Consider the following 27,500-nt stretch of genomic DNA (forward strand, 5'->3'; position numbering starts at 1 on the left):
ATATATCTAATACATGGGCAAAAACTAATCCAGGAATTGTCAAATTAAATTCCAAATCAACCAAATTTAACAGATAATGAAATCCCTCTTAACTCCAATCTGCAAGGATGCTCATATTCGTAAGAATACAGTCCCTAACAACTATTAGAGTGTATACAAATCCATCCTCCTTCCCATCACTGAAGAACCACAATTAGATTCGTTTTGGGTTTGAACCCTAACACTTAAGAGTCTAATCAAAACCCATCAAAGATACCAAAATATAGAAAAAAAAACCCATAACAAATCAAGTTATTAACCCATCAAAGATACCAAAATACAGAAAAACCCATAACAAATCAAGTTATGAATGTCCCAAAAAAAAAAAAAATCCAAACCCATCAACCATTCGAAATCCAAATTGGGTAAAATGGCAAATCATGAAAACAAACCTTAGGATCAAAACACCATGCTCACGGCGGCTCCAGCAACAAAATCGGCGACTTGAGTGGCAGTGTGTGATGGGTGGAGGTCCGAGCAAGAGGAAGCAGAGGATATTTTTTAATTTGGTCTGAAACGCGTTTGTGATCTGGGGTTTAAGAGTGCTGTTATTGTACGTGGTAAGGTCCATTCAAACTCTTACTGAAATAATGACGTGGCGCGTTATTATTGGCTGGCCTAAAACATTGGTTTTACGCCAGCTCCGGACTGAATGTTAACTCAAAAAAAAAAACATACACACACATTCATAATGAAAAAAATATAAAAATTGTTCACATTACAGCCAAAGTCATCATGTCAGCCACAATTTTGTGGAATGGACTAGAATGTGGTTGATTTTGGGGTGAGGTGGATTGGGGAAGTGATTTGTATTGCTTGACTAATTGAAATGGAAAATTTCGATTATAAAGGAATGAAATTGGCAACAACGTGTGAAGCTAGGTCATTAGGGGGTTCTTCTAATAAATAAATAAAAGGTCAGTAAGGATTATGTCCTAGTATAATCAATTATCTCACCTTATTGAGTATCAAATCACAAAGGGATTATTATAAGTTATAACGGCTCATTGACTCAACATTTACAATGTGTTTGGAAATTTGGAGTGAGTATCAAATCACAAAGGGATTATTATAAGTTATAACGGCTCATTGACTCAACATTTATGCGTTTGGAAATTTGGAGTGAGATGAGAGTAGATGGTACAAGGAAAAATACGGGGAAGGGGGTGATAGAGATCCTCATTTGTTTGGATATTTTAAAGATTGAAAATGGGAATGAGAAGAAATGATAAAAACATTATATAAATAACAATTACACCTTCTTTTTTTTTTTTTTTTTTTTTTTTTTTTTTTTTTCAATTTGAAAAATTAGATATACTTTTTTTTTTGGGTGGGGTTGAAATTTGGGACTCAATGGAATTACAATACATGCTTCTAACTATGATCGAGCTGTGATTAACAATCACATTACAATCAACACGTATGATGGATTATGAGTACTAAACTTATTGCACACGCTACAAGTGTACTAAGATTTTTTTTTGGGTAGAATTTATATGTTTGCCAATCACCGAATAATTGGTAGTGTGGTGACTCCTAACACCCAAAAAACAAAAAACAAAAATCACATCCATACTTGCGCACAAAATAGTGTTTTANTGCAGTCTGTCATTTCCTCGAAGAGTATTTGTTCCATGGTTGGCAGGCACATACATATGTGACTATCTACAGCCATCTGAGACTCTCGAGGTTCGTACATCTGAGTTGATGTGTAAAATATTTAGTTGTGTGGTTTCTTGCAATGAAAAAGAAAAGAAAAAAATGCTTAGATTACTTAATGAGTCATTGGATATGCATATTGCATGTGCGTGGTCTAGACAAATCCTGCATAATGAACTTCCTTACAACGAGCTTGATGTGTGCGAAATGCTATAATAGGGTTCATCTCTTAATCATGCATATCTGGCATAACCAGGGGCGGAGCCAAGAATTTTTGTTTGGGGGGGCCAAATTGCGATGCTAATATATTTATCAAGACAACTTCCACACCCACACACACACACATGTACACACATGCGCACTTTTTTATTATATATACACACACTTTTTTATTTGATAAATTGTATATATATACACACACCCAACCAAAAAAAAAAAAAATCTTAGTATTTTCAATCAAAATTATTTTTGACGACAATCTTTCATAAAATAAAATTCATTTTTTCCATTTTCATGATCAAAATCTTAAAAAGTTTCATTTTAAATACAAATTATCAAATTTTACGCTAAAGTAAGTAAAAAATCTTTCAATTGAACTAATGAAATTTTTAAAAACATGAATGCACCAAAACTTGGAGAAATAAGTTAGGGTCTAAACATATTTAAAGCTACCTTGCTTTAACACATTATATGGTAACTAAAAACACATTTCATGTGTAGTTTTAGTGACGATAATTTTTTAATGAGCCAATGACTTGTTAATCGTCACATAACGGGTTGCAAAATATAGATTCAAACATGTTTGATACCAAATTTTATCAAATATTTAACAGATATAAAAGCACATTTTACAATAAAAAATAGAATTGTGAAAAATAAAGTTATATCTCTATAACTATTAGACCAATTTTTTTTTTAAGAGCATTATTAGACTAATTCAAATATTTGGGGGGCCAACTCTTATTTTTGTAGACTAAATTTTGAAAACATAAAAATAATTGTATATATATTTTTAAAAATTTTAAAATTTTGGGGGGGCCATGGCCCCTCCACCCTTATACATGCCTCCGCCCCTGGGCATAACAGATTTTAGTGTTGATATATATGATATGATGATCTCAAAAATTGATATGTTCTTTCAAAATGGACTGCCCTTTTTAAATATATATGTTATACTTGAGTCACTCCTCACTGCCCCCAAAGAATTGCATTTTCTTAGTTATTCTGACCCCTGCTTTACATGCTCCCCTAGGTTCTAAAAGATCACTGTGTTGAGTTGATGTCCATGGAAGCTCCAAGTGATTCCACAACAATCTTGGAACCGGAAAAAGAAGCCCCATCGCTTGTCACCAAGCCCTTCTGGGATATGGCAATCCCCTTCAATTCAGCATCTTGCTCTTCCTTGGAAAAAAATGGAATTGACACAAGAGAGGAAAGTGGGAAAAAATCTACCAGGTCTAACAGTCTCAACATCGTGGGTGCTATTCTCTTCCTGCTTCTCTCTATCGTAGTGGGGTTAGTGCTCTATGTTGTTAGGGGATCAAAAACATAGTTGTTCGTCAAGTGAAGCCTCGGTTTCAATATCAAATGGTGTTGGTTTTTGCGGTCCTACAAATCAATTAGATTTTCCCCACATTAATTATTTTACCTATGTGGGCTCAATTTTGAGTGTTATTTGTACCTATAAAATTTTTTTTGGGTTTTATTTGTAAAGCAATTGGAAAAAGTGGAGTGGAAAGCGTTGATTCATTTGACTTCTGATCATTTCTTTGTACTGATTCCATCTTTATTGGATTATTTATTTTTGTCCACCACAAATAGGACAATTTGAATTGCATGCCCACCTCTCATAAAAAAAGAGCACCAAACGAAGTTCACGAAGTATCAAAGCTAAGCACAGATTACTATTTTCTTTTTTCTTACTCCGGAGCAATTAGACATTGCTTGCTGAGACAGCATATTTTCATCAACTTATTTTTCCTTTATAAAAATTCATAAAAACACTGTTATACCTTAAAAAAAGAGGTTTTAATAAACTGTAAATAAGATACAAGATTTTAAAAAACAAAACTGTAAATAAGACTTAAAAAATCTAATAAGTTATACAGGGTGTTTGAATGCAATGCAATCAGACATTTGAATTTAATTGCATGGTTTTCAGACTCGGACCGTTTAATGAATTGTAAAATGAAGAGGTTTAAGATTTTTGAGGTTGGACTAACGTCAAACCGAAGTCGAATTGTGATGACGTTATAATTAATTTAATAATTATTTAAAATATAAATAAATATATTAAATAAGTACAAATAATAAAAGCTAACTAAAATAGTCCAACTAAATATATAGATCTATTTTTTTCAAATGTATTTTCATATTATAACTTTTACAAACAAAAATATAGTGTTTCTTTATTTATTTATATTTTTTTTTTTGAGAAACTATGGGAGTGTTTGGTACATGTACTTAAAAACATGTGTTTTGATGTTTGAAAATATGTGTGAAAATACGTGAGTAAAAAAATGTGAAAATACATGTAATGTTGTTTAAAAATTGAAAACATATGTTTGAGTTGCTATACCAAACGGGGCCTATTTATTTATATGTTGATTAGTTAAACTTGTGATAATAATAGTATAATAATAATTATTAAAAAGAAAAAAAGATACAAGCTGGTATCAATATTGGCGGATAGTAGAGTTTAAAAACATTTGAATAGTCAAATCACTCCAATTACTTCATTGGGCTTCATGAGGTCTGGTGTTGTCATGATTACTTTAGTGCTCTCAAAAGACAAGGAGCAAAGAAAAAAAAAAAAAATCTTGAGGAGTTATTCTTGCCTCTGGGCGAAGTGTTGCTGAGAAGAAGTGTTGGGATTTCAACCAAAATTTCAACATGCGAGAAACCAAAAAAAAAAGAAAAGTAGAGAAAACACACATTAAAGAAAACAATCACACGCACAGATAGTATTTATGTGGTTCGACAATTTGCCTACATCCATGGAGTTGTAGAGATTTTACTATTATCAGAGAAAAAATACAAAGTGCGGCTATAATATTTTTCTCTCTTTCTAAAAATACGACAACAGTAACAAACCCTAATCACAAAAGCGGTTTTTATATCCTACACACAGAATTACAATGGGCTACAAAATGGGCCAACCTGTAGGCCCAAGCCTTCGCTCCATGGACTAAGCCTCAGAAAATCTCCCATTAAAAACCACGCAACATTATTTGGGTCGGGTCGAGTCGTCAACCAGATTAAACATAAACTAGTCTTCACAAAGCCCAACAAATCTCTTACTTGGATACTAGTTCAATCACCAACATCAGCCACTATCCTCCAAAAGCAATCCCTTATCCCTGCAACTCATCCTCCTGTCCTCAAGTTAGAAGGCCAATTGAAACTGCACACAACTTCAGCTTCTCAATAGTGACACCCTTAGTCAACATGTCTATCGGGTTCTTAGATCCACATATCTTCTCAAGTATTACCAGCTTATCTTCAATAAGGTATCGAATAAAGTGATATTTTGTCTGTATATGTTTCGACTTTGAATGAAAAGTCGAATTTTTAGCAAGAAAAATTGCACTCTGACTGTCACAGTGTAGAATACCCTTCTCCTACTTCTTATCCAATTCATGTAAGAAACCATGTAGCCAAATCATCTTATTTTCAGCTTCAATTACTGCAACATACTCAGCTTCTGTAGTAGACAAAATAACAATATTTTGTAGATTTAAAGCCCATAATATAGTTGTATCACCCAGAGTAAATACAAACTCAGTAGTACTCTTTTTACTATTAATATCACCAGCAAAATCAACATCTACATAACCCTACAGTTTCAAACTTGCACCTATGAAGCAAAGATATGTATCTGATGAATCTTTCAAATATCTCATAATCCACTTGACTGCCTCCCAATGCTGCTTTCTAGGCCTACTCATGAATCTACTCACAACTCCCACTGCATGTGCAATGTTTGGCCTTGTACACACTATAGCATACATCAAGCTACCAATAGCTAAGGCATAGGGCACCTTGCTCATATGATTCATTTTTTCTTCTGTCTTCAGTGGCTGTTCTTTACTCAATTTGAAATGACTACCTAAAAGTGTGCTCACTGGTTTAACTTCATTCATGTTGAATCTGCTGAGAACTTTCTTCACATACTCTGACTGTGAAAGCTTCAATGTACCATTAGTCTTGTCTCTAATGATTCTCATACCAATGATTTGTTTTGCAGCTCCCAAATCCTTCATTGTAAACTGTTTTGATAATTGCTTCTTCAAATTATTAATCTCCTCAATGCAAGACCTTGCAATAAGCATATCATCCACATATAATAGTAATATGATGTAAGAATTGTCAAAAAACTTAACATAGCAACAGTGATTAGCTTCACATCTCTTGAACCCAATTCTATGCATAAAACTGCCAAATTTCTTGTACCACTGTCTAGGAGCTTGTTTTAGGCCATACAAGTTCTTTCTTAGTTTGCAGACTAGATTCTCTTATCCCTGAACAATGAACCCTTCTGGCTGAATCATGTAAAGGTCTTCCTCCAAGTCACCATGAAGGAATGCCGTCTTCACATCTAACTGCTCAAGATGTAAGTTTTCTGCAGCCACCATTTCCAACACTAGTCTAATTGTTGACATCTTCACAACTGAAGAAAATATCTTTGTGTAGTCAATGTCTTCCTTCTGCTGAAACCCTTTAACAACTAATCTGACATTGTAACGTTTGCTACCATCATGCTTATTCTTTATTCTGTAAAACCAGTTGTTGTGCAAAGCCTTCTTTCCTATTGGCAATTCAGTCAGTTCCCATGTCTGATTCCCCAACAAGGAATTCATCTCATCCTTCATAGCTTACTCCAACTTGCTTGAATTCTCATCTTGCAAGGCTTCATTATAACACTCTAACTTACCACCATCAGTCAATAGGAGATAATTTAAAGCGGTGAACAATGTTGTGGAGGTCTAATGTTCCTGGAAGATCTGCAGACTTTAGCTACAGCTGTACTCTGATCTACCTATGAATCTACATTCTCCTTATCTTCTTCACATTTTTTTGGACAGTACTTTCAGTCAATCCATCTAAGTTGACAAACTCAGATTTCTTTTGATCTATCTCTGTAACATCTGACACTACAGTTGACCTATCCTTATATACAACCTGTTCATTAAATATCACATTTTTACTTTTGATGACTTTCCTGTTTTGTTCATCCCAAAACCTATAGCTAAATTTCTCATCACCATAGCCAATGAAAAAACATATTTTTGACTTTGCATCAAGTTTACTACGAGCATTAGAATCAATATGAACATAAGAAACATAACCAAAAACTTTTAAATGTGAAAACTTTACCTCTTTACTGTTCCAAACCTCCTCAGGAAGTCTGAACTCCATGGGAACTAATGACCCTCGGTTTATCAGGTAAGCTGCAGTGCTAACAGCATCAGCCTAGAAAGTTTTTGGTAGTCTAGCATGCAACCTCATACTCCTAGCAAGCTCATTGAGAGTTCTGTTCATGCGCTCAGCCACACCATTTTGCTGTGGTGTCTCAAGAATGGTCTTTTCCATCCTAATTCCTTGTGCAGCACAATACTCACTGAACCCTCTATCTATGTACTCTCCTCCATTATCAGACCTCAAATATTTGAGTTTTAAACCTGTTTCTGTCTCAACCATGGCCTTTCACTTCTTAAAAGTTTCAAATACGTCAGATTTATTTTATAGAAAATAAACTCATACATTTCTGCTTGAGTCATCAATGAAAGTGATGTAGTACCGTGAACCTCTGAGGGATGCAACCAGAGAAGGCCTCCACAAATCATTGTGTACTAACTCCAATTTTTCAACCTTCAGTGTTCTGCCAGTTTTCAAGAAGCTCACATTTTTCTGCTTTCTTAAGATGCAGCTTTCACATATGTCAAAATCAACGGACTTCAATTCTGGTAGTTTTCCTTTTGACAGCAACATCTTTATCCCTTTCTCACTCATGTGACCAAGTCTGCGGTGCCATAGGCTTGTATTAGTACTTGCTTTAGCAACTGCAATTGTGTCTCTTAGACTTGAGGTCATATAGAGAGTGCCAATCTTCTTTCTACGAGCCAATACTCTAACTCCCTTTGTAACCTTCCAAGTACCACCAACAAATAGTATTGCATGCCCTTCATCATCAAGTTGTCCAACAGAAATCAGATTCCTCCTCAGGTCAGGAATATGTCGAACCTTCTCTAGTAACCAAACAGATCCATTGGTCAACAATATCCGGATGTCTCTCATACCTACAACATCCAAGGCTAAACTATCAGCCAAATACACCTTACCAAAATCACTTGCAACATAATTTTGTATGATTTCTCAGTGTGGAGTGGTATGAAACGAAACTCCTAAATTCAAAACCCAATTATCAAGTGGACTGTCTACTGCAAGAAGTAATGCATCATGTACCTCTTCTGTTACAGCATTAGTAGAATTATCTTCATTCTTCTTCTTAGGACTTTTGCATTGGTTCCTAAAGTGACATGTTTTTCTACAATTCCAGCATTATACTTGTTGGCCTGATCTAGATTTACTTCTGTTTCGATTAGTATTTCTTGATTTTGATTTGCCCCTATTTGAATTTTAATTATTACCTCTGCCTCTTGTCTCAAGGTTTAGGGCAGAACCAGATCCTGAGATTTCACCTGTATCTCTTCTGCGAATCTCCTCAGTTAGAATTAAATCTCGAATATCATTGTACTTGAGCTTTTCCTTTCCTGTAGAATTACTTACTGCCATCCTCATTGCCTCCCAACTATTTGGCAAAGAAGCTAAGACGATCAAAGCATGAATCTCATCATCAAAATTAATATCTACAAACGACAACTGATTTGTGATAGTGTTAAATTCATTTAGATGTTGTACTACTGATGCATTCTCTGTCATATTCAAATTGAACAGTTTCTTCATCAGATGCACCTTATTGTTTGCTGACGGCTTTTCATACATACCAGACAAAGCCTTTATCAGATCTGCTATAGTCTTCTCCTTGACAACATTGTGTGCAACAGACCTAGACAGAGTTAACCTAATAACTCCTAGTACCTGTCTGTCAAGAAAAGCCCATTCATTAGCCTTCATCGCCTCAGGTTTTGTCCCCAAAAGAGGCAGGTGCAATTTCCTCCTATAGAGATAATCTTCAATCTGCATCCTCCAATACGCGAAGCCTATGCCATCAAACTTTTCTATTTCAGACGCCTTTCCTGCTTCCTCTGCCATTGTTCCCACTTAAATCTAACCCTAGGCTCTAATACAAGTTGTTGGGAATTTAACCAAAATTCCAACCTGTGAGGAAAAAAAAAAAAAATAGAAAAAACACATGTCAAAGAAAACAATCATATGCACAAGACAGTATTTACGTGGTTCGGCAATTTGCCTACGTCCACGGAGTTACAGGAATTTCACTATTATCAAGGAAAAAAAATACAAAATGCAGCTACAATGTTTTTTTTTTTCTCTCTAAAAACACGACAACAGTAACAAACCCTAATCACAAAAACGACTTTTATTAAAAACCACGCAATATTATTCGGGTTGGGTCGGGTCGTCAACCGGATTAAACATAAACTAGGCTCCACAAAGCCCAACAAGAAGGAGAAGAGGAAAATGGGATGTGGAGATGACTGGCAAAAATATACTACCGAAATGTAACAGTGATGGTGGTAACATACTAACACGGCTCTCTGTTTTCTTTTTTACTCTTACGATTTTTCTTTTTCTTTTTTATATGTAAATTATTTCCTGGCTTATTTGTGTTTTCCGGCCAAAATACGGTAAAAAAAAGGAAACGCTCGAGCCGCTGAAACCGGCCACAGTTCTCAGAACTGTACGGTTCGACCATGGTTCGAGCGATTCTATACTTTTTTCACATAAAAATGTTTTTAAGGTTAATCATGCCAAACGGACATTACATGCATCAAAAAGTGCAATCCATAAATAGTAGCAAAAATAAGTTGAATAATAAAATAAGTTGGTAAAATTAATCATGCCAAACATACAATATGCATATCTAGTTTATTCCAGTTCGATCATTGTCATGGGCTATAGTTAGTTAGGCACCCTTTTCCTCTAGATGCTTCTCTGATGCTATATCACTGGGAAGATCAGGTCCACTGGGTATTTTTCCAGGATAGTTAGTCGTTGAGGAATCTGACCCGATCATACTGCAGAAAGAAAAGTCAGAAGATGAAATTTCTGCATGAAGCTATAACATTGGTTCTATGTTTTGCAAATGACAATGCTCACCTCCTATCAATGATCACCACCGAACGAAGCTCACAGTTGGCAAGACTGCACAACACAGATCGTATTTTTTTAGTTTCGTCACCATGCATGTAAATCAGCATATCATATAAGTTGGCTAAAACTTATAAACATCTTGTTTCTCTAGCTATGTTATATTTATCTACAGCAAATTCCCCTTGTTTAATTTCTGTGTTTTTAATGTCTCTCCCACAGCTAGGTGAATGTTTGGGAGGGGATTACAGGGTACACGTAGTTTCCAATTCCTAGTCATACAGGTAAAACGTTGCTTTAGAAGGGACATAACGAAAGTGTCTGCCATGAGGATGTCTCATCAGAATAGAGAATTGGTACAAGAAAATAAAATAAATAAACAAACAAATAGATAAAAGTTTCTCACTCACCCAGCAGATTTAAAAACATTTTTATTTTATTTTTAAAGTTAATAAGAGATTGCCAATAAAAAAGTTCAAAAGAAAACATGTCTAATAGCGAGATTGTAAATTAAGCAACAAGCTCTTCATCTGATAGCGCGTACTTAGTTCTTTTAATTTAGAATCTGAGAAACCTGATCATGTGTTTACTGACCGTGCGTTTACTTTCAAGTTAATAAGAGATTACCAATAAAAAGTTCAAAAGAAAGCATTTCCAATAGCAAGATTGCAAATTAAGCAATAAGCTCATCATCTGATAGCACGTACTTAGTTCTTTTAATTTAGAATCTGAGAACCTGCTCATGTGTATAGTTGCAAGTGAAAAATATAAATCATTATAATTCTTACTTCGTGCATGTTTCACTCTTCACAGACGGATGACAATCATTTCCAAAAGCACTTAGGGTATGAAACAAGAATCCATTGTGGCTGACAATTGCAATCTCCTTCTCTTTACGTGTCCACAACCTGGACCGGTTGAAAAGTGGGAAAACGTAAGAAATAATTTGTGGCTCTGTTATGACCATACTTGCAACCAGATAATAGCCAAAGCATTCCAAATGTCTACAATTCATATTCAACCAGGAAAAGAAGGTGAAAAAGATATAAATGAATCATGTGGAAAACATTGATCATCACAATCAATAACTAAGAGCATTCTTATTAAACTTCTTTATAAGAACGACTAAGCCATTCTATATGCCACAATAAGAAACTTTGCCATAATATTTCCCATACATCTGAAAACACTAATATTATTTTTATTGTTAAAAAAAAAAATTAGGGGCTTCAGATGCATACAACACACTAATATGTATTACATATTGAACTCATTAACACAAACAAATCACTATTTATTTATTATTTTTAATTGGTAAGATACGCAATTGATCAGTCACAAATCCACAATTTCACCCTCCATCTTGCTCTTACAAGGGAAGTGTCATTTGAGTTAGAGCTTGTTGGCTTATAAAAGGAGGTGACCTTGGATGCATGTAAGACTCAATGAAATGATCTCCTTCAGATGGGACAGCTACATGCTAGCTAATTTGAGATATGTATATAGTCACAAATCCACAATTTCACCCTCCATCTTGCTCTTACAAGGGAAGTGTCATTTGAGTTAGAGCTTGTTGGCTTATAAAAGGAGGTGACCTTGGATGCATGTAAGACTCAATGAAATGATCTCCTTCAGATGGGACAGCTACATGCTAGCTAATTTGAGATATGTATATATATATATATATATATAAAGTGTCAGATCAATTTATACCTAGTGTAACTTTAACCAATGTTATATTATCTAATAACTAATTTATTGAATTAGTATTTTGAAAAACTCATCATAGGACTACATGTTCCCTATATTCTTAACACGTATGCCAAATTTCGTCCCAATTAAATGTTATTTCCTATTTGATCTATAAACTTATCTTTTATGCATAATTAAAAAAAAAAAAACTTTTTAATATTTTTTATTATTATTTATAAGTAGTACCCCAACAACTCTTTAAAATCAAGGCATGGTTTTTGAAAACCCCAAGGCTGGCCACTATCAAACAGTATACTAAAGTATATTCTGAGATGCCAGAGGTGAAACAACTACACATTTAGCTTTTGATGGATGAGCAATTCTGAAATTAAAGAAATTGAATTCTTATTTTGTTCATAGAAATTTCATTCCTTTGTTAATTGTTATGTTTTTTAAAAGAATAATCAGTTTCTTAGCAAGAGGGAAAAAAAGTAAAATTGGCAATCACCATTTCAAAAACTTCTGTCCCCTAGCAGCAACTTCTTCATTCCGCTCTCTAATGTCAGGCGTCCACAAGATGTCATCGTCATTTTCTATCTGAACAAAAATTGAAACAAGATTAAATTCCAAAACAGAATTGGATTGAAGACTAACAAACAAATCAATAATCACAGGAAAAATGACTGTCAAAGCCACTTGTTCCTGATATAAAGCACCAATAATGACAGATTACTTGCCAGAGAAAAATCAACTGCAGGAAAGAGAGGGCGATATTCAGTATTGCTTCGTCTCTTATCACACGGATGAACTCCCTGTAGTAAAAAACAAACTCACATGAATTCAAATGACAACCAATAACTAATTTTTTTTTTTTATAAGACAACTCTAAGTCTTAACTAATGAAAACGAGAGAAGAGTGGGATGGATGCATTTGTGAAAATTTTCACTCATTTCTTTATGAGTAATTGGATCAAGTGCAAAGAGAGATGTCACAAATGCAATAATAACTTTTCATACTTGCATGTCATATAAATGAAGAAAAATGCCCATACAATATCTATTAGATGTATATGACATACCAAACGTTCTCGGCAAAGCTCTACTGCTACAAATGGTGGGCTATTTAGACTTGAAATTGCAGGACAGCCACTTTTCCCTGTATTTGCCGCCATTAGAGGAGGTACATTTATGCCATCTCTGTAGGCTTCACCACCAAAGACTCCAACTGCTGTTTGCATGGCCCTGCAATGCAGTCATTTTTGGTCATGACTTAATAGTACAAAATTTCTGACATTAAACATGTAGAGTCAAAGTTGTTTGAGATCAAGAAGTAAAGACTACTAAAATAAATTCCCTCAGGGAATAAAGAAGTTGAAAATTAAGTTAATTAACACGATCGGTTATATCCTCTTTCAATCATTTGTGGTAGAATCATTTCAAATGGTATTCAACAATCAAGCTAAGGTTTATATGATGTAAAGTTTCCAACTTTCCCTCCAACCTTTTGACTTCAGAGACCAGCCACACTCGTTTCAGTCATCTATAGATTCTCGTTTGAGCGACTAAAGCAAGAATGACCTAGACCTAATCATAACAGCTGAAATAGCTCTCACATCAAAAAATAATGCTACAGCAGTCAGTTACTAAATAGTTCACTACTTGTTGCTAGTGCTAATATCGAGCTTATATTTAGCATCAGAATCCAGTTATGAGCTTAGTGGAAGGAATCATGGAAAAGATAGTTTGCACCACTTACACAGCATTAAGCAAATAGGAGGATGACCGAAAATTTCTAAATACGGAGGCAACAAAATTGGAGACAGTAAGTTTACCTTAACAAAGGGGAAACGACAACTAAATCAATTCTTTTGGAAAGTCCACACGCATGAACATGCTTGCGCAAATTATCAACCTGTTATGGCACAATGAAATCATCCCTTGACATTTATTTTTTTGACATTGGAGAATATAATATCTAATCACTTTAATACAAGACAATAACAGGGTAAGAAAATCTAGAAGTATGGTCAACAAAAAGTCTTCTTGAAACATTATGTTCTCCATTTAAAGACCAAAAGTATTATTCAGTTTCAAATTGAAGTAGTTTTTGCAAAATTTTATGGGACCATTCTACTTTTTCTAAAGGCAAAAAGTTAAATGTGTTCCAGCAGCAAACCAGTTGTATAAAAGTTTTTAACAACTTAATAAGAACAGAGTTGCAACAAATTAACAAATACAACATAATTAACGAAGCGGCTACCTGTTTCCAGCCAAGTGGGGTAAGGTTTGCGTCAAAGAGATCATAAGATAAGAGTGCATCATGGTCCTTTTCTCCTTCCACATTGTGAATCCCTTGGGCATGCCTTACCTTTATACATGGCTTAATTAGACCAAAACTCTTCTCAAAGTACAAATTAAAAAAAAAAAAATATATATATATATATATACCCAAAGAAATAACCTCCAAAATCAATGCGTAGCGGTGTCATATATGCATACCAGGTGAAGAGTTTTAGTACGGTGCAACGGGTACAGGCTTTGACTTCCGGTGGCATCCATGTCTGCAGTCATACAAGTAGACAACCACCAGAAAAAGGTATAAGAATCATAGCGGTGGAGCTAAAAATTTAGCTATTTGGTACAAAAAAAGTTAATTTATCTATTTTACTTACTTACTTTATAAAACATGTTGCTGCAGCAGTGGATCTATTTTATTTTTCAACACAATAAAATAATATAAACATCATAATAAAATAATATATCTACTACAATAAACAACAATCACACCCATCCAAAACCGCTACCGTTGCCATTACTACTGCCGCCACCGACTCTCACACCACCATCGCAATCGCTACCGCTACCACTACCACTACTGCCGTCACCACCAACTCTTCCACCGCTAATGCCACCACCGCCGATTCTTCCATCGCCGCGGCCGCAGCCATATGATAAAAAATTAATCAATCTAATGTTAACAAATAGTTTTTTTAACCCTAAATTATAATTATACATTTTTTTTTTTTACTAAAAAAATTTCTCAATCTTCATGATAGCAAATAATCATCTAGTGTAACAATAATATTTTGTTTTAACCCCAAATTATATATTTACAAATTTATCTTTTGACTAAAAAAAATTCTCAATCGTCATGATAGCCTATTATGGTCTAGTATAGCAACATTATTATTTTTTTTTTAAAACCAAATTATATATATACAAATTATTGGTTGATTTTTCTTCTCTCTCTCTCATTATTTCATTTCAGTCTCTCTCTCTTCCTTCTCTCTTTTGTTCTGCTCTCTCCCCTTCAAACCCAAAACCCATGGTGGAACACCATCACCAAGCCACCATGGCCGGACCACTATCACAGGCCACTACAACCCACCACCAACACAGGCCATTGCAACCCACCACCATCACAGGCCAAGCAACCCACTTGACCAAGCCAAACCTCCGTCTTCTCTCCGTGGGTGGATCTGTTGTTGGTCACTCAACTCCGGCTCTCTCCTCTATCTTGTGGGTCTCTCAAGTCCGCTTAGTCTAGTTATGGTTCATGGGTTGTGACTCTCTCAGTTATGGATTTTGGCCTTGAGTTTTTGTGATGTTTTGGTCGTGAGTTTTGCTAATGTTTGCTTCTTTTTTTTTCTTTTTTTTTTCCTGGTAGTGATGGTTTTGATGAGTGTGGGTATGGTTGGATTTGTGATTGATATGGTGGTGGTGGTGGTGGGAGTTGTTGTGGTCGGAGCGGGGTCTGGGGCAACATGTGTCGACGGCGTGGGTCGAGGGGTGGTGGCATGAGAGGTCTGAAAGTTGAGAGAGGGAGTTGAGAGATTGTGAGAGTTCTGAGAAGAAAAAAAAAATATTTTAATCTGGTTGGAGAATAAAAAAAAAAAAATTTAGCTCACAGTCATACATAGCTATGCACTAGAGAAATGAATGTAAAATTTTTTCCTTTTAACTCCACTGTGGCAGAGAAAGTATCAACAAAATGGGGATACTGGCATCCAAGTAAAAAGGTGAAAACCGTATTTCAATCACTGTGCTTCACAGAATGTACCAATTAGGTTCTTCTACGCTAACAAAAAAAAGGCCAGGTACGGAATATATATTTAACTAATAAAGCAATAGAATAAAGACCCAAAAGCAATAACAAATGTCACAATCAGACCAGGTGTGGAAGTCCGAAGAAGCCGTGTCAACAAATGGTTTTTGGGCCAATGGAGTACTTTAATGAGTAGCAGGAGAGTGTTCACGTGGAGAATGGGCCTAGCCCGATTACAAAGGCCCACTGGAGCCCTCCTTAAGCCGGTCAATTCAAAGTCAACGAAGATAGTGCTGTTTTTATGCACCAAAAGTCTGCTTGAATTGGCGTGGCAGTTAGAGACTCGGCTGGTAGGATTATAGGATCGCGTAGCAAGAAAATTAAGGCACCCCTCGGAGTTGTGGAAGTTGAAGCCAAGGCTGTTGAATTCGGTTTGCACTTTGCGCGGGACTTGATGATCCAAGAGTTTCTTTTGGAGATTGACTCATTGACTCTCATAAATGCTTTGAAAGAGACCTCCCCCACCCTCTTCTATAGCTGCTGTGGTGTATAGTTCGCAGGGATGAAGTCAAGACTTAGAATTAGGGGGGGTTTTAGTTATGAGCAGTAAATCCAACCTCTTGCTTTGCTGTTTAGACATTGAGGGTTTTTTTTTTGGTCTTTGATGTGTGTATTTGTTGTTAGGTAAGGACAAAATTATTTTGCTACAATTTTTTTAAAGGGCCAGATTGTTTGTTTTGGGTAAAATTTGTAGGTTGGACTTAATTTTTTTTTAGTTTTGCTATTAGTAATTTTTGTTGTTGCGCAAATATTTTTGGGCTTGTATATTTTGTTTTAGATTTTAGATCTACAATTTTTTTTATGACCTTTAAAAATATAAAAATGTGAAGGATACAAACTTGTTTTTATAAATTAATGATGTGGTGAGTGTTATTGGTAAGTAAAAAAATGATATAAGTGGTGAGCTCAGATACGAACCAATAAGAATTTGCTATCTCAACACTTTGTAAAAATATTGAAGAAAAGTTTGTAACTATACTATTACTCTTAAAAGAGTCATTGATATTGTTAAGGGGGCAAAGTGTAATTTTATAATACAAAATTGCTAAAATTAGTACCTATATATACTAATATTTAAAAAATAAAAATTAGGGGGGCCATTGCCCTCCAAAGCCCAGGCTTAGTTCCGTCCCTGTGGTTTGCTGTCTGATTCCCACAATTTTCGTCAAGTGGAGTTTTCCATGTTCGTCAGCAAGTCAATAAACCGGCTCATCTCTTAACTAAATATGCTCTAGGCATTGATGACTTTTTCGTTTGATTAGAAGAGAGTCCTTGTTTTATTGAACAAGCTCTTCTTAAAAATGTATTGTTAATTCCTTTGTTTCAATGAAGTTTTGAAGTATTTTAAATTAAAAAAAAAAAAAAAAAAAGATCCCCACACACACACACACACACATATATATATAACAAACACATGTGATGCAAAGCAAGTGTTACACACCAGGTTGGAATCAATAATAAAGAAAATACCAATAAACTTTGGCAGAATCGATCATAAATAATTATCACTTGTTCAATCATTAACTGGAACCGTGAATGAAAGATCTAAATCTAAATCTAAATCTCAAATCCAAACAAAACAATACAAAAGTCAAACATAGGCAAATATTAGCACAACCAAAACGTAAATTCCTAAAACCAAATTACCAACGCATTTGAAGCTCCAAATCATTGTAAAAACTAATTCAGAAATCAGTCTACGAAGCAAATCAAAGCTAAAGAAAAATCCAAAGAGAGAGAGAGAGAGAGAGAGAGAGAGAGAGTACCTGAAACAGAGAGAGAGGAAGAGGAGCAGAGAATTGGAGGTGGAAGAGTAGTTCGAAGACGCAAAGGACGATGTAGTGGTGAAGAAGGACGGAGCTTAGAAATGGAAGTGAGAGTAGCGGGGAGAGAGACAAACGAGGAGTTTAAAGCAGAAGAAGAAGCGGTAGTAGGAGTACTATAAATAATGGTCATGCTCATAATAACATTATTATTCGTATTCAAATTGATGCAAATTAGCATTCTTATTATTTTTTTTAATCAATGAAAAAGTACATAGAAAAGGTCGAAAAAATCAGGTAAGATTTTGCCGGCTGCAAGTGGCATGCCGACTTCTCAGGTAAAACCCTGACCTCTCATATTTTTTATTTAAAAAAAAAAAAAAAAAAGCTGAAAAAGACAGAAAAGGAGGACTTGGCGGACTTGCCGACTTTGTACCAAAAAAAGTGAGTAGGTCACGTAACTAGAGTAGTAAGAAGACCGGACAGCATTTCACAAATTTTTCCAACAATTTTAACTACCAAAAATCATGCCTTTGACAGGACAATTTTAGACATAGTCCAAATCTTCCATCTCACACTTCCTACTCCATTATATACTCCACAAATAAAAACATGTCACATGTCTATCTAATTTATTAAATACTAAATTTATGCATTCTATTATTTCAATTACCTAAATATGATGGGTTATTTATTTATTTATTTATTTTAGGAAATTGAAATAATAGAAGACATAAATTTAGTATTTAATAAATTAGATGGACATATGACATGTTTTTATTTGTGGAGTACATAGTGGAGCAGAAAGTGTGGGACAGAAGATTTGGACTCCAATCTAATGATGTTTTGTTGATTCAAGTTGATTGAGGAATGAACCCTATGTGTACATTTGTCCCGAGACAACTCACCAGAAACTAGATGACTTCTCTTTTTCCAGAATTATGGATTACCAAATATGACACACTTCATCAAGCGATTAGGCCGATCTAGTCGAACAATCATTTCTTTATCAAGAAGAGCAGTTGTTTATCATTTACACATAAGCTCATACTCTTTCATGTCATAATTGTGACAAAAAAAAAAATGTAAGATAAATTATGGTACTAAATTTTGGACAAAGTTTAGCTACAATATTGGTTGTATCCTAAGATTACAAACTTACTTAATAAAATAAATATTATTACATATTTTGAAAATCTAACCGTTAACTATATGTTTTTTACATTTTTAATAGACATTTCAAAATTTGTGTCAATCGGATATTATTTACTATATGATTTATATGATCTATGTAAGGACTAGATTTGAGTTCCTCGCCCAAAAGGTGGATAGGCTTAGACCCTAAAAACCCAAAATAATGAATTTGTAGAGAGTTGGTTGGAAAATTGAGCTTTAATGAATCAGACAACCACTAAAGTGGATTCAGATTATAAGAGAATGAAGATAAATAAGTTTATATTGAAGAAAATCGTCATCGGTAAAATTCGAAGAGATATGTTCTTATATATTTCTCTTAAGTTTGATTACAAATGCAATTCTTGATTGTTACAGTCTTCTTCTCTTAATTTCTCCATCCCTTCATCGTGGAGGGTCTCTTCCATTATATAGTTCTCTTTAGACAATCTTGGCTATCCACTTGTTGATCATTCAAGCTAGTATTTGAGTGCTTGTCCCATCGGACACCCTCTCAGACCATCTGTGTGTTAGGGAAGCCAATGCAGCATTGTTTTGGGATTTTTTTTCCACATTATTGCAGCTAGAAAGTTAGCTGCAGAATGCGGTGGTAGTAGCCTTCTCCTTAGATATTTTAGGACTCCTCCTTGTCATATGTTTCTACACTGCTTATCCGTACCATCAGAACTTCTTGGAGCGTTCCCCTGGATAGTAGACCACCTATTCGAACCTCGGCTTTGGTTAGCTGAGGAGACATTCATCCTCGGCCCACCCTCCTTGGCCATTATGTCCAAAACTAACTTCTTCATCTACTAACACGGACTCCCTTGATAATGTTTACTTATCCTCGGACGACCTCTAGTCCTCGGCTTGAGCCTTAGGCTCAATATATACGTAGATAATGAGCTCTTAGGCCTAATGCTCCTACAATCTATAAGCTTATATTTTATACATAATTTTAAACTACAAAAACTTGTAATTTTAACAATTTATTGATGACATAGTTATTAATCTTTAATTTTCTATAAATTTTGCAAGCATAAAGGATATAAGAAAAAGATGTAATCCAATAGTGAATTTATCAAAATTCACTTCCAATGAAAAGATATAGGGTAAATTTGTAGCCTTAAACTACAACAAATTTTGTAGTTAAATTTTGTTCCTAAATTTTCTCAACTACAAAAAAGTTGTGAGATAAATTGTAGTGGGAAAATTTTGACAACATTTTTATGTGAAATAGAAAAAACTATCAACAACATTTATTATTTTAGAGAAATGATATGTCCATAACATTTTCATAACATTTTTACAACAAAATTTTAAGTATCAGGTTGTTACTGGTTTCTATTGTTGGGGCAAAAAGGTAATCTTAGTGTTATGTTCAAATTTGAACAAATAACAATTAACTACCTATGATTTGTTATGAAAATGTTGTGAAAATATTATGGACGTAGCCTATCTTTTTATTTTATCATTCTCCTAATAAGATGTTTTTAAATATAGCCTCTAAATTTTATTCCTACATTTTCTCAACTATGAAACTAAAAAAAAAAAAACAACCTTATAATTCATGACATTCAAGAAAGATAACCCAGGTGGATTGGTCGAGTAGTTGGGCACTTAGTCTCAAAGTATTTGTCCTAGGTTCGATTGGGTGTGCTCCCCAGTTTGAGTTTGGGTATCTACATTTTGAAAAAACTCCATGGGTTAACGATTTACCCCACTAGAGCCCACTGGTCGCGATCAGTGATTAGTCTAAACATCGAGGATACATGGTGGGAAAAAAAAATGAAGAAGAAGAAGAAGAAGAAGATATTCAAGAAAGATTTCCAAGCTTGAAGTTGAAGAGTTATATTCGATCGCATATTTGCAAACACCATCAACAAGTCCAACTCTCAATAAATAACTTACGTAACGTGTTGTGGAATAGTAAAAGTAGCAAGCTATTAGAGCATTTCCAATAGACTCTCTAAAGGCAACTATGGAGAGCAAACACATAAAAAAACCCCTCCAACAGCCTCTCCATCTCCAATATATATATATATATATATATATATATTTTAGATTTGCTACAATAGCTCTCCAGGCACGGAGAGCACTATAGCAATTACTGTAGTCTCCAACAGCCTCTCCATCTCCAATATATATATATATATATATATATATATTTTAGATTTGCTACAATAGCTCTCCAGGCACGGAGAGCACTATAGCAATTACTGTAGCTCCTCTAAGAGCATCTCCAGCAGATTCTCCAATTTTTTGTACCGTTTGGAGAATGAACAGTAACTTTTACCTTTTAACTACCCACTTTTTCAAATGCACTTTCCAACAGATTCTCTATCCCATTCTCTATCTCATTTAAATATTATTTCTTCATTTATTCTTTATTTTATTTTTTATTTTTTTATCATCATTTATTCTTTCTATATTTATTCCCAAAAATTATATTTTTCAATAAAAAGTGTATATTTACAACATTTTTCTCAATACTTTCACAAGAATTATAACAAAATCTTATATGAAAAGTTGTTACTAATTCTAATTTGAACTCACCACTGAAATTATATTTTTACTCACCAATATTGGCTAATAACAATATGTTACTTAGAATTTATTGTGAAAATATTGTGGTAGTATTTCCATTCTTTAATCCATATGTTTCCTCTTTTCTTTTTTCTTTTTTTTTTCTCTTGTTTTTTCTGCACCACACACATATACCCATATATCTCATCCTCTCCTTTTCTTTCCCTCTACTTTCCACTTGATTCCAGAACCTCCCTCTCTATTTCTTTCTCTAGCTCTCTCATTTTCTACTCTTTTTCTTTTCTTTTTCTACCATAATCTAGCTTTCTCTATTCTCACATAATCTTACTTGTCTTTTGATGTCATTATCTTCAAACACACATAGACACGCATGAAGAGAAAGGAGAAATCGCCCTTGCTCCACCACACTGCCACCTCTGCTCCCCCTCCTCACCGCTGCTACTCCACCACACACATACGTCTCTATTTTTTTTTCTCGATCTTTTATTGTTGTTCTAATTTTTTTTTTTTTTTTGTCTGTTCTTGATCTATTGTTGTTGTTGTTGTTTTGATTTTACATTTGATGTTTAAATTAAATCAGTTTTATGAGAGCAAGAATTGTTTTGTGAGAAGAAACAAAGAGAGAGAGTGTAAGACCCAAAAACAAATCAAAGAAGAAAGAGAAAGAAGTGATAAAATGTTAAGTGCTGGAATTTTTTAATGAAAAAAATCAGTTGCTAATCTACAGTAGCCCATCAGACTTAATGAGTTACTGTTCATGAGCAAAAAAAAATTTGAGTTTTAGAGAGACTGTTGGAGCTCGCTTTTCCTCTTTTTTCCGGTTTCATTCTCTATATTTTGGCTATACATACTCTATTGGAGATGCTCTAAACAATATCCTCCCTTAAAATATTACCCTGTTGAATAAAAAATTACTTTTTTCTCTTTCTTCCTCACTCTCTTTCTCTCTTCTTTATCTCAACAGCTACAAAACGCAAAATACAATCCAAACATGAAAATAATTTTTCTCATAAACCAAATGAAATCAGAAAAATAAAAAAAATAAAAAAAAAAAAAAGGAGAAAAGAGAGAGACCTGTTCATGAGCAAAAGAATTAATTTAGTCTCAATAATCACAACCAATTAAAATATTTAATTTTCACTCAATAATCACAACAGTAACAACATAACTATTCTTGATCTTTTCTCTCAAACATCTCTAAACTCAGTCTCAATCAAACATTCACAATGACTACAAACACAACAATCATTTCTCTTAAATATCTCTAAACTCAAGCATAATCAAAATAAAAACTCGAAAACACAATCTTAAAATTAATCAAATCATAACAATAAAAGCAAAAAAAAAAGAAAAAAAAAAAAAGAGAGACAGAAGCCATCTGACCCACAATGGAGCAAGCAAGCAACCCACGGTGGAGCAAGCAATCATTTGTTCTTAATTTCTTTGTTTCTTATCACTGTAGAGAGTGTTCTAGAATCAAGTAGAAATAGAAAAAGTAAAGAGAGAGAGAGAGAGAGAGAGAGAGAGAGAGAGAGAGAGAGAGAGAGAGAGAGAGAGAGAGAGAGAGAGAGAGAGAGAGAGCTGGAGAAAGTGAAAATGAGATCCAGAATGAACTAGAAAAAGAAAAAGAAGGGTAGATAGAGATGGGAGTGAGATAGGTGTGTGGTGGAGAAAAAACCAAGAGAAAAAGAAAAAAGAAGAAACATATGGATATAATTAAGTTTGGAAAAATAATATTAAAAAATAAGAAATGATAATTAAGAAATGCTACCACAATATTTACACAATAAATTTTAAGTAATAATTTTGTACCCTATAAAGTGAAGTCCAATACGTGATATTTTTTATTTTTTAAATGAGAAGTAAAATAGAGACTATGTTTGAATATAAAGTCACATACTTTAATATTATGATAAATTACCATTTGTCTCAAAAATTGAAAGATTAAAAAAATGTGAATTTAACATTTAACCATTATCTTAATATTAATATTATCAAGTAAAATATACTCAGAGAATACTAAAAGGTTTGAACGGCAGGAAGAGAGACTAGGTGGTGTTTGGTATCGCAACTTAAACAACAGTTTTCAGTTTTTAGATAATATTACACGTATTTTTACACATTTTTTCACTCATACGTATTTCCAAAAAATATAAACAACGTTATTAGAATAACATTCCCAAACGGCTTGCTTCACATATTTACTTGTTATTTGAATTCTATAAGGTCTCCAGCAAAACTACCCTATGTTTACACCAACCACTGTAAGCAATAGACAAATTCAATCCTAATAATCTCCATGGACACTATCATTGAAGCATTCATGCATGGTCATAATTGCCATGGTCTCCCTTGCTAGCTATAGCTAAGGTAATATCCTCCATTAATGCACTCCATTTCGAACCCCTCTCCCGCTCTCCAAGCCTCATTCAATGATTAGAAAATTTCTCACAAACCAAACATAAGCTAAGGAAAAAGCACAGAATCTTCCTTTTCCCTTCTGTTTTATTTTGGGTCCGTTGATGTTGTGTATTTATTTTGTTGGCTTCCCTCAGTGGCCTTGACATCCCTCCACTTTGATTCATCCGGACAAAATCAAAACTATGTAACACAGAATTTAAAAAATAGACAAAATAAAAATAGTGAACTTAAGAGTCAACAGACTCAACACCTAATAAACTTGCTTGTAATTGGTGTCAGGTAAAAAAGAACCTCTAGGAGTCAACACCCAATTTTCAGCACTAGACCAATGGAAGAATTTCACGAAAAATTTTATTTATCTTAAAAATAATTTGACTATATAGGATAGGAATAGGAGTACATTAATGTGCTTATACAGACTACTATACCTTAATTCTAACTAATATAAATAAATTAAAAAAAAAACTAATTCAAATTAATTAGGAAAATACCATTTAGAATTACAAAAAATAACCTTGACTTTTGGAAATAAAATGCTAATTACCTAATTAACTACAAATACCTAGAAATAGAATACAATTGACTTACAAAATTAACTCTATCAAAAAATAAATAAAAAAGGCTTGCAAAATTAAATAGATGTCTCTTTGTGCCTTCTGCATCACCTCTCATTAACTCCATGATATAAAGAAAAGATACCTTGTAATTTATAAGTGTATATACATATCATAAAATTTTGGATTTCTTGTATTGTTTGTGATAATCTTATTTTCACTATACTTTATATTAGGCCAAAAAATTAGGATGTATATATATACTTTATATTAGGCCAAAAAATTAGGATATATATATATATGAAACCGAATTGGAATTGTATTTAGAGTGGAACTGCCTAATGCCTATTCTTTACATTTTAAAAATCTAATTATGCGTTCTTCTAAAAAAATAAAATCTAATTATGTGCTAAGATAAAATCATATGGTATAAATTCAGTAAAAAAAAAAAAAAAAAGTCATATGGTATAAATATCTTGTTTTACAAAGAATCTTTATAGAATTAAAATTCATTATTTATCTTTTCTTCAAAGGTTCTTTAAAATATTCTTCCCTTTTATCCCATCAATGAAAGAAAGTTTTATAGGTAATCAGTTCATCTTTTCTTTTGGAACCTAATTAGTTTTTACCATGTGTGATTTAAGTGGTCGTGATGGCCTAGAATTTGAGACTGTATTTGGTATCAAATGATACTGTTGGGATGATAGGTCCAGTAGTGTATATTAGGTTGGGGGCCCGATCTAAGGACGCCTGATAGTCCGAGGATGGTTAAACGCTGTCATGAAAGTTCGCATTAGTGAATGAAGAGATGAGGTTTGGTCATAAGCGTCCAAAAAGGTGGTCCGAGGAGGATTACCTCCTTAGCTGGGCAAAGTAGAGGTCTGAAGGTATGGTCTACCATCCAGGGCAATATTCTAGGAGGTTCTATTGGTAAGGATACAAGTCATGAAGGTACTAGACAAAGGGGAACTTGAAATATCTAAGAGAAAGCTGCTACCACTACATTGAATGCTCTGTAGCTAACGCTCTGGCCGCATTAATGAGAAAGTGATACCTAAACAGTAATTTTCAACCTTACAGCTACTCTCAAATATTTCAGGAAGGTGTTGATGGGACAAGGATCAACACCAGTAACCTGGTCTACACATGTAGGGTGAAGATGAAATAAGAAGAGAGTATAAAAGAGAAAGAAGACCCTGAGGGAAAGGGGAGGAGATAGAAATATTGTAGGAACAAGAACGGTGTTTTGGAATCAAATTCAAGGGATATATACACGAACTGATCTCCTCGGAATGTGCCAAGGACAATTTTCTTAGAATTAAACTATTCTATCTTTGCTTCTTTGTCATCTGGGCCAAATATAGTTGCTGCATGATTCATTAAGGCCTAGTTTTTAAACTCATTTTCTATAAATTTATTGTATCGGGCTCTTTGGGCCTAATTCCTTGAACCTTTTGTGCTGAGGAACTAAATCCTGCCCTTACAGATACCATGTTGCGGTATAAAAATCTAATAAAGGTACGTGTTGTAAACTGTAATAGGTACTATAATGTAATAGTTATTCCTATGATTTAGCTATTCAATAATTTGGTTATGTTTTTATTACATGGAATAGTCATTCTTTATGAATAGCTATTCTTTAAAATGAGGAATAACTATTCATCCTTATAAGGGTTGTAATAGTTATTCTTTAATAGGTGTATTAATTTCTAAAATTAATATATTTTCAAATAAACAAACTTTCCATATGCACATAACAATTATGAAAATAAAAAATAACTAATCTCTCATTCAAATTTAAAAAATGTTATTTTTTAGGAAATATAAATATATGAGTAAAATATTTCTTAAAATATATCTTAATTTTGAAAAAAATGTTTTCATTCTATTGTCTTCAGAGTTTTATTATTATGTTATCACCAAATAAATTAATAGTAATAAGTATTACATTACAACATATTTTATTTCTTATAATACCTATTCTTATTCTTATGTAATTGCCGTTACAGTCTACCAAACGTGCTCTAAGTATGAGATATGTCAGCAAAAAATAACTAACTCATTAACAATTAAAAGACATATGTTAGTGGGTAGTTATTTTTGCACACATGTCTCTTATTTATTGAGTTTTGATATAAAATGACGTAGTACAATTTGATATAAAATACTTTCTCCTAGAATTAAGTGGCATTGCATAAGTGGGAGAAATTACATGGTGAACAATAGATTCATATTAAAGATTAAATAACTAACTAAAAGGTGAACCAAATTAATGTCATTAATTACATGTGATGTTACAATATTTTTACTCAAACAAGAAACTGATTTCATTGCTTGTGGTCTTGGTTCAATAGCATTTAATTTGATTCTTTATGTTCGTATATTTTTGTTTCTTAGAAAAAGAAGTAAAAAAAAAAAAAAAAAAAAAAAAGAGAAAGAAGAAGAAGTTGATTCGATTAGATATCACTTATAACCACTTTAATATAAAAAGCACCTAAAAAAAGTTAAAAAGAAGTTAACTTTCTTCCCTATGGTTCTCAAAGATTTGAATTTTCTATTTCCATCTCTCTCTTTCTTTCTTTCTTTTTTTTTCTTTTTATATATATATTTATATATAAATATAAATTTGTATATGTAACGACGCAATTTGGGTCCCTATCCCTAAGGATGGATGAACTTAGGCCAAAAAAACCTAATATAATAAATTTGTAGAGAGTGGGTTGGAAAAACTGGGCTTTAATGAGTTGGACAACAAGTAAAGTGGATTCAGATGACAAAGAAAGGAAGATAGACTGATTTAATCTAAAGAAAATCTTCTTCGGCATAGTCAGAGGAGATCAGTTCTTACATATTTCTCTCAAGTTTGATTACAAATTTAGTTCTTGATTGCTACAGTGTTTTTCTCCCAATTTCTCGATCCCTTTCTCTTAGGGTATCTCTTCAATTTAATACTATCTTCACCTTCTATCTCCACCCTCCACGTGCAGATTAGATTGTTGGTGTTGATTCTTGTCCTATCAGCACCTTCCTTAAGTTTTTGGGTAGTAGCTGTAAGGCTAAAAGTTACTGTTCAGGTATCACTTCCTCATTAATGTGGCCAGAGAGTTAGCTACAAAGCATTTAATGTAGTGGTAGTAGCTTTCTCTTTAGATATTTCATAGCCTCCCTATATCATGTTCCTTCTTGATACTTATCATTATCAATGAAATTGTCCACAACGTTGCTTTTGATGTCAGACCACATCTTCTAACCTCG

General features: G+C 33.7%; 1 protein-coding gene and 1 non-coding gene across 4 annotated transcripts; one reads left to right on the forward strand and one right to left on the reverse strand.

Annotated features, from left to right (window-relative positions):
• The first annotated feature begins 1,635 nt into the window (after positions 1-1,635).
• On the forward strand, positions 1,636-3,462 carry LOC111997612 (uncharacterized). Its single transcript, XR_010627792.1, has 2 exons — positions 1,636-1,728; positions 2,951-3,462. It is a non-coding gene; the product is annotated as an uncharacterized LOC111997612 (transcript).
• Positions 3,463-8,591: 5,129 nt separating this feature from the next.
• Positions 8,592-17,769, reverse strand: LOC111997610 (phosphoglycerate mutase-like protein 1). 3 transcript variants are annotated; one of them, XR_010627791.1, is made up of 11 exons: positions 17,554-17,769; positions 14,182-14,243; positions 13,943-14,050; positions 13,515-13,594; positions 12,762-12,924; positions 12,420-12,494; positions 12,191-12,279; positions 10,779-10,898; positions 10,000-10,044; positions 9,753-9,917; positions 8,592-9,039 (listed from the first exon to the last, which is right to left on the reverse strand). XR_010627791.1 is itself a non-coding variant. In XM_024029721.2 (10 exons), the coding sequence occupies exons 1-10, from the start codon at positions 17,747-17,749 to the stop codon at positions 9,806-9,808; spliced, it is 1,050 nt and encodes a 349-aa protein (XP_023885489.2). In that variant the 5' UTR covers positions 17,750-17,769; the 3' UTR covers positions 9,692-9,805. The 3 variants fall into 3 exon arrangements, 2 of the variants coding, with proteins under 2 accessions (XP_023885489.2, XP_065626552.1); XM_024029721.2 differs by lacking the exon at positions 8,592-9,039 and having other exon boundaries at positions 9,692-9,917; XM_065770480.1 differs by lacking the exons at positions 8,592-9,039; positions 17,554-17,769 and adding an exon at positions 14,359-14,622 and having other exon boundaries at positions 9,692-9,917.
• Between the last annotated feature and the right edge of the window lie 9,731 nt (positions 17,770-27,500).

The sequence above is a fragment of the Quercus suber genome, unplaced genomic scaffold (genome assembly GCF_002906115.3).
Source record: "Quercus suber isolate HL8 unplaced genomic scaffold, Cork oak 2.0 scaffold_32, whole genome shotgun sequence".
Lineage (NCBI taxonomy): Eukaryota > Viridiplantae > Streptophyta > Magnoliopsida > Fagales > Fagaceae > Quercus > Quercus suber.

What these genes read in the sequence shown, in the direction of transcription:
- LOC111997610 (XM_024029721.2), bottom strand. Translation starts at nt 17,749, where the DNA reads ATGAGCATGACCATTATTTATAGTACTCCTACTACCGCTTCTTCTTCT. An exon ending in GGACAGAAGTTTTTGAAATG is followed by an intron (nt 10,899 to 12,190) that starts GTGATTGCCAAT and finishes CAACCGGTCCAG; the next exon opens with GTTGTGGACACGTAAAGAGA. An exon ending in AAGAGTGAAACATGCACGAA is followed by an intron (nt 10,045 to 10,778) that starts GTAAGAATTATA and finishes TGTGTTGTGCAG; the next exon opens with TCTTGCCAACTGTGAGCTTC.